Source organism: Amaranthus tricolor, chromosome 9 (genome assembly GCF_026212465.1).
Source record: "Amaranthus tricolor cultivar Red isolate AtriRed21 chromosome 9, ASM2621246v1, whole genome shotgun sequence".
NCBI classification, from domain to species: Eukaryota; Viridiplantae; Streptophyta; class Magnoliopsida; order Caryophyllales; family Amaranthaceae; genus Amaranthus; species Amaranthus tricolor.
The window spans coordinates 11358905-11367061 of record NC_080055.1 but is presented as its reverse complement, the minus strand read 5'-3'; the positions used below and the strand labels follow the sequence as shown (position 1 = coordinate 11367061).

The 8157-nt window shown below is 30.0% G+C and overlaps 1 protein-coding gene across 1 annotated transcript; it reads left to right on the top strand.

Annotated features, from left to right (window-relative positions):
- Positions 1–2888: 2888 nt before the first annotated feature.
- On the top strand, positions 2889–7853 carry LOC130824271 (G2/mitotic-specific cyclin-2). Its single transcript, XM_057689208.1, has 10 exons — positions 2889–3291; positions 3423–3555; positions 3774–3830; positions 3946–3997; positions 4150–4305; positions 4418–4546; positions 5686–5775; positions 5896–6117; positions 6513–6790; positions 7430–7853. The coding sequence occupies exons 1-10, from the start codon at positions 3252–3254 to the stop codon at positions 7566–7568; spliced, it is 1296 nt and encodes a 431-aa protein (XP_057545191.1). The 5' UTR covers positions 2889–3251; the 3' UTR covers positions 7569–7853.
- The last annotated feature ends 304 nt before the right edge of the window (positions 7854–8157 follow it).

The following is an 8157-nucleotide window of genomic DNA, read 5'->3' as shown; positions in this document are numbered from 1 at the left end:
CTTTTGTACTATTTATTATTAAATAAAATTTTGCATATTACTATTATCATACGAGAAAAATATATAGTCATGCGGGATTTTATTTTATTTATATCGTTGCGTAGTTTTATAATATTAAATTTTTATAATTTTTTAGTTAATTATCTAGATATAAATAATTCGACAAATAGATTGAACTGCACAAAAGATGTTTGGGTGCAAGTAAAAAGGAACGGAGGAAGTATGGTGTCAAAGAAGAAGAGTATTTAAAATACGAAGGATAAGAAGGTCTTTTCTTAGTACTATGTATGCAGAAAAGGATAATATGCTACACAAATTCTTATGAAAGACGGTCTCTTTGAAAGACTATCTTTGATTGAGTCAGCCCATAAAGGTTAAAAGTAGACAATAAGCTTTAATGGATTGAGCCTGAGAGACGTCTCTCAGAAAGACGGTCTCTCCGGAGACTGGGTGGATATGTTATAAATTAAGAATATTCTCCAAATTTATAACATAATATTTAGGGATGGTCATGGGGCGAGTCTGGCTAGACCTAGACCCCGATCTGGACCCTAAGAGTCTAAAATTTTCAGACCCAGACCCTTCGAATCTGATAGGTCTAGAGTTTGTCATATTTGAACCTTTTGCAAATCATTAGCGTATTTTACAAATATTAAATATTAATTATATAAATATATATAAATTAAAAAGTCACAGAATAGTAATGTAAGACAATATAATACATATATATATATATATATATATATATATATATATATATATATATATATATATATATATATATATATATATATATATGTATATGTATATATATATATATATATATATATATACATATATATATATATATATATATATATATATATATATATATATATATATATATATACATATATATATATATACATATATATATATATATATACATATATATATATATATATATATATACATATATATATATATATATATATATATATATATATACATATATATATATATATATATATATATATATATATATATATATACATATATATATATATATATATATATACATATATATATATATATACATATATATATATATATATACATATATATATATATATATATATATATACATATATATATATATATATATATATATACATATATATATATATATATATATATATATATATATATATATATATATATATAATAAATGGGATATTGGGGTGGAGTAAATATCAAATTAATAGACAAAAGTCATAAAATAGTGTAAGACAATTTAATAATTACAAGGGTCATGGTCCGAGGCGGGTCCAACAGGATCCTGGTCCCATGACCATCCCTAATAATATCTTTTCTGTGTATGTAGTGACTTTTACAATTAAGTGTTTTTGGTCGAGCGGAGGGATTCTTTGACCGCATTCTCCTTTATGGGTATGAGTTGCTGTCTTCTTTTCCTCCTCAGACCGTGATCATAGTTCTTATGAGGGGGTGTACAACTGTACATATAAGAAAGTTTTTCAATTCTCCATATATATATATATATATATATATATATATATATATAATGTTTTCATAAAAATAAATTAGAATTCCTGCTTAACGGTTTCTAATCCCTTTATTATTCCCCCATCTGACACAAAAAGAGAAAAAAGGTACACTAGGAGCTGTTTGTTAGTGCACCATTTGAGATTTGACTATTGAAATTTGGGAAGAGCGTATGTTACCCAACTCAAAAAAATAATAGTCTTGTTTGGACTCTATTTCTCTTATTTAGTATTATTTTTATTTTAGATTATTTTTTTATTTTATATTAATTTTATTTTTGATATAAATATATTTTTTCTTTTAATTTTATATATATTTTTTATTTTCTTTTAATTTTATCTATATAATTTATTTTATTTATATATTTATTATCAAGTATTTATTGCTCCTTAAAAATATTTTTTTAATGCTAAATCAAAATGAGACAGAGTACTTTAAAAAAAATAGCATTAACTCCAAAATCCAATCATATAATTGGTGTAATAATATCAGTATGTCATACATAAATCATTTTTAAAATGTCCCATATGTGAATATATTTTTCCTTTTACAATAAAGTTTTATTTTTTTCTATTTTATTTTTTTACCATGGTTCACATGCACTGTTTCACATGCACTGTTTCACATGCCAGCACACTATTTGACCGTTGGCTTGAGCTCCTCCCTGGTTCTTGCTAAGTTACCAATAGTTCAATACCATTCGCTATATTTTTTTGCTTGCTTTTTGTTTACACATCTAATAATTGCTATATTTATTATTTTATATATAAACTTTTTATAATTTTTGTTAATTTATCTGTATTTTTTGTCTAGAACATAAAATTTTGACTCAAATTTAATAATTAAGCTAATTAATTTTTTTATTTGTATCAATATGTTGATCAAGAACAAAACAAAAAATATATAACAACTTTGTGTCTATATATTTTATATATTTTCACAATCCTAAAACCGAAACAACACACGAGTGATTAAAATAAAACGAAAACAATATTTGAGGTCATAATTTTAAAAGTCCGACAAAAATTTAGACATGTTTAAAATTATACGCCATTAGTAACAAACTTACTAGAATAATAATTAATAGAGTTAAATGCTTCCTCCGGATATATAACTTTACTATATTTTTCTTTTTTATTTTACTACAATCATGAAGTTATCTGAACTACTTTTTTTTATTAAAATTCATGTATCGTATTTTAACTCTGCTTTAATATTATTTACCGTAGTATTCCATACATTGAAACTATCTCAAAAGGAATGAGCTAGATAGAGCAAGAAACAAAGCATGTTGTAGTCCATCCAACGGCTATTTCACTACGGCTATTTCACTAGCCGTTGTGTTTGAAATTTTAAAGATATCGTCCAGACAATCCCCCCGTTGTTTCCGTTTTAATACAACATTTTATTTCTTTCTTTTTTCTACTCTTTTTCTCCTCTTATTACCTGAACTGTAAGAGAGAGATTGAGTTAGTGAGTGAGTGGGTAAGTGAGAGAAAGTGTGTATATTTAGTAAATGAACTATTTCAGCTTCTTCATAATATAATCAAGGGAGATTACTTAAGATTATTCACCATAATCACTCCCTTTATAAATTTTTTTGTAAAAATTTTATTTTGGGGGTGTAAATTTAATTGGGTTTTCTGGGTTTTCATTTACTGTTTTCATCACTCTTATATTTTGATCTTAAGCTAAACAAATTAGCAAAAATGATTACTGATGGAAACCAAAGAATTTCCAATTTACAAGGTAAATGTTCTGTAAGAAAAAATAATAGTTCTTATACACAAATTTTGTTTCTTCGAAGTGGGTTTTGAAATTTAGATGAATTCTTGATTTTCTGAAGTGGATTTTTTGAATTTTTGGATGAATGTTTAAAGGTGAAGCAGTAGCAGATACAAGAAAAATTGGGCATGAAACAAAAAGAGCTAGAAGAGCTTTAAGTGTGATTAACCAGAATTTGATTGGATCTAATGCTTATCCTTGTATTGTCAACAAAAAACCCAGCTCCCAGTAAACATCTTCTTCCCTTTTTTTAATTCAAATTATTAGGTTTTGAATTATTATGATTATTTTAATCGGGGTAAGATTGGATAATCGCATAAATACAAAGAAAAAAGAAACCAATACTTCAAATGGTGTGAATCGAATCCTTGTATCTTTGAGGGTTCAATCACTAGTCCAACTCATGATTTTCAATTTTACTGATCTTTAAATTTTTTGTTTTGCAGAAAATGTGTGATATATGATGAGAACATTCCCAATCCTATACAAAGACCAATCACAAGGTTGCTAATTGATTTCACCCATTATTATTTATTGTGGGATTTCTTGGGATTATTAATATTATTTCAAATTTTATATGAATGAACTAATTGTGATGGAAAAATGGTTAATTTTCAGGAAATTTGCAGCTCAGATTGCCCCTACTCAAAACCAACAATCTTGTTTAGTGGTACTACTTTTTATGCTTTGCTTTCGGTCCCATTGAAATTGCTATATTTAACCCATAAAGCTCTCGCATTGATATGCTTAATGTAGCAATCTGAATGAGACCGATGAATCATGCAAGAGATTATATTATTGATTGGTTAATTGTATAATTAGGAAACCAATAAACAAGTCAATTCAGTTCAAAATTCAAATGAAGTTGAAGATTCTAAGATCATGGATGGGGAGTGTAAGGCTAAGGCAACAATTGATTTGCCAGTGCCAATGTCTATGGAAGAATCTGAAGTTACACCTAATCAAAGCAATGATATGGTAATATTTTGTTTCTTTTATCTATACAATGTACTTGGATTTAAGTGTGAATGAGCAGATTTTAAGGAAGACTTTTTTGTTGGAAATTCAAATAAATTCAAACAAATTACAGGAAGAGGTTGAGATGGAAGACATCTTTGAAGATGATCCAATCTTAGACATTGATGGGTGTGACTCCAAAAACCCACTTGCTGTTACTGAATATGTTGATGATATCTACTCTTATTACAGAAAAATGGAGGTAAATTTTCATCATAGATAGACTGTATTCACCTGTTAATTTTTTTAATAGTTAGGGAGAGTTTGAGTGATGTCATCATGTCACATATAAGTCTTTATAGAGTAAAATCTCGGATGTGGTAGCAATTGTGGTAATAATAAAGAAAACTCTACAATGCGGTCGCGATGCCCTATGGATTGTATGCTACTAGCCTACTATCAAGTGTTTGACTAGTTGGGGACAGTCGGAGTGATGTTACGTATAAGTCAGTATATAGCGTAAAATCTCGGATGTGATAGCAATTGTGGTAATAATCTTGCTAACGTAAAAAAAAAAACTCCACGATGCGGTCGAGATGCATAATGCTTTGATGGATTGTATGTTCACTATTATGTGTTTGACTAGTTGGGAACAGTCAGAGTGATTTTACCTATAAGTCTATATATAGTGCAAAATCTCGAATGTGGTAATTTTTGCTAACTTTAAAAACCTTTGCGATGCGTCACGATCGGATGATTCAACTTATGTTTTTGCACTATAGGCTACCGAAATTTAGGGATAGATGAAATGTATGCTCACTAGTATTTGACTAGTTGGGACGGTTGGAGTGATGTTACCTATAAGTCTATATATAGTGCAAAATCTCAAATGTGGTAATTTTGCTAACCTCAAAAAACTTTTGCGATATGGTCATGATCCGATGATTCAATTTATATTTTTGCACTATAGGCTACTGAAAATTGAGGGATAGATGAATTGTACGCTCACTGATAAGTGTTTGACTAGTTAGAAAAGGAATTGGAGTGATGTTTCCGTAAGTCTATATATAGAGCAAAATCTCGGATGTGATAGCAGTTGCGCGGTAATGATTTTGCTAACTTCTAAAATCTATGCGATGTGTCTCGAACGATGATGCAATCGATATTTTGCACTATGGGCTACCGAAAATACCTGAAAATCGACTCTTGGACATATATATATTGTATGTTACACATAAGTATTTGACTAGTTAGGGAGAGTTGGAGTGTGGTTAACTAGAAGTCTATATATAGTGCAAAATCTTTACAATGCAGTCACGATAAGATGATGCAATATTCACTATAGGCTACCAATTACCATAATCACTAGAAACATTTTCCAATCTTTTTCATATGATGCAGGTTTGCAGCTGTGTTTCACCAGATTATATGTCTCAGCAATTCGACATTAACGAGAAGATGAGGGCAATACTGATTGACTGGCTTGTTGAGGTCTGTTTCTAGAAAATTCTCCATGAAATTTACACTTTCTAAGAGAATTCAATCAGTATAGTGGAAGTTTTTTGTAGTCATTATAAGGTTGCTGATCAAGTTTTATGAATCAATGAACAGGTACATTATAAATTTGAGCTAAGGGAAGAGACCTTATTTCTGACTGTACATCTTATAGACAGATTCTTAGCTAGACATACTATGGTGAGAAAGAAGCTCCAATTAGTGGGTTTAATTGCATTGCTTTTAGCTTGCAAGTATGAAGAAGTTTCTGTTCCTGTTGTTGAGGATTTGATTTTCATTTCTGACAAAGCTTACACCAGACAAGATCTTCTTGAAATGGTACATACAATCTCTAATACTGTCCAGTGTAACATAATTCGTTAGTTAATTCGCTTTTTTATTCGCGATTCACTAGGAGATAAGTGGATCATGTGATATTGGCCGTGACGCCCGTTTCTTTTTCTTCACAAAATCTATTCTCACCTTTAATATTGATAAAGAAACCCTCGTAAAGATCTATCATCATCATCCCAATGAGTCCCACCCAAGGCAGGGTCTGGGCTCGGAAAGAAAACATTATGCTAAACATGAGAGCTCATTTTCATTACCAGCTTTTAATATCGATAAAGAAACCCTCTTAAAGATATCATCATCATCATTCCAATGAGTCCCGTCCTAGGCAGGGTGTGGGCTCGAACATAACATTATGCTTAATATATTGTGTTGTGTGGCAGGAGAGTACAATGCTCAATACATTGCAATTCAACATGTCTTTGCCAACTGCTTATGTTTTCCTAAGAAGGTTCCTAAAGGCTGCAGAATCTGATAAGAAGCTTGAAATGTTGTGCTCTTACCTGATCGAACTTTCATTAGTGGAGTATGAGATGATCAAATTCCCACCTTCATTATTAGCAGCTGCTGCAGTTTATACAGCACAATGTAGTCTTTATGGCTTCAAACAATGGAACAAAACTTGTGAATTTTACACAAACTACTCTGAGGATCAACTTTTGTAAGTCTCTCTTTTCTGCAATCATATTACCTATGTTGCTCGGATTTGTTTGTATGTTTCTTACTAGCCATGTTAGATTCGCGAGATTTGATATAACTTGATATGAATAGATTTATGTCCTTAAATGGCCGATGTGATAAGCACCAAATCGGAGTAACCTGTGTTAGACTCTCGTGTCTCGATACTTTGATTGAAACTTGACATGAATGGATTATGTCTTTAAAAGGCCAATATGCAAGTACCAAGTCGGAGTAACATTACCCATGTTAGATTCCGGATACATTGACATAACTTGACATAACTCGTTGAGATAACTTGACATGAATAGATTTAAGTCGTTAAAAGGTCAATTGTGATGCAATGCAAGTACCCAAATCGGACTAACATTACCCATTGATAAATTCCCAACACATTGATAAAACCCGACATGAGAAGATTTTGTGTCTGGAAAAGGTCGATTTTATGATACAACGCAAGTATATTAGATTCCCAACACATTGATAAAACCCGACATGATAAGATTTGTGTCTTGAAAAGGTCGATTTTATGATACAACGCAAGTATATTAGATTCCCGACACATTGATATAACTTGATATGATGATGTGTTTTCATTGACTTTTTCGTGTAATCGCTGCAGGGAATGCTCGAGTTTTATGGTAAAATTCCATCAGAAAGCTGGAACAGGGAAGCTAACAGGGGTATACAGGAAGTACTCAACTTCCAAGTTTGGGTTTGCAGCAAAATTTAACCCAGCAATCTTCATCCTCAATAGTTAACTCTTTAACATAGAGGAGAATGCTGTATAACTATACAACAACAAATTTGGTAATTACAATGACAATTGAACAACTTTTTAATCTTTTTCCATTATTTTGGCTAATAATCTTGGTTGGCTAGTATTGATTTTGACTTGTTTACCCACCCTTTTACTCGAGATTTATGTTTCGTGGAAACACCCACTTGTATTTTTATATTATATTTTATGTAATAAAAATATCTCAATTGGTTACAAAATCAACAACATTTGATTACTCAATGTCATTAAATCCATTTACACGCGTTAAATGTATGAGCAATCAAATGTAAACTAATATATATAGTTTTGTCAACTCTCTCTCTCTCTCTATATATATATATATATATATATAGTTTTGTCGGTCAATATACAATCTTTAAATGTCATTAAATGTACGAGCCATTAACCAAAACTAACCCATGGTAGGTTTCAATAAATATACTAACATAAATCAGAATAAATGTCATTAACCAAAAATCAACCGGTGATGGATTTTAATACTCAAAATATACTAAAATAATTAAAATAAATATGACAACTTAAGTCTTAACCTACATGCTTAGACCATC

What these genes read in the sequence shown, in the direction of transcription:
- LOC130824271 (XM_057689208.1), top strand. Translation starts at nt 3,252, where the DNA reads ATGATTACTGATGGAAACCAAAGAATTTCCAATTTACAAG. An exon ending in AAGAATTTCCAATTTACAAG is followed by an intron (nt 3,292 to 3,422) that starts GTAAATGTTCTG and finishes GAATGTTTAAAG; the next exon opens with GTGAAGCAGTAGCAGATACA. An exon ending in GACAAGATCTTCTTGAAATG is followed by an intron (nt 6,118 to 6,512) that starts GTACATACAATC and finishes GTTGTGTGGCAG; the next exon opens with GAGAGTACAATGCTCAATAC.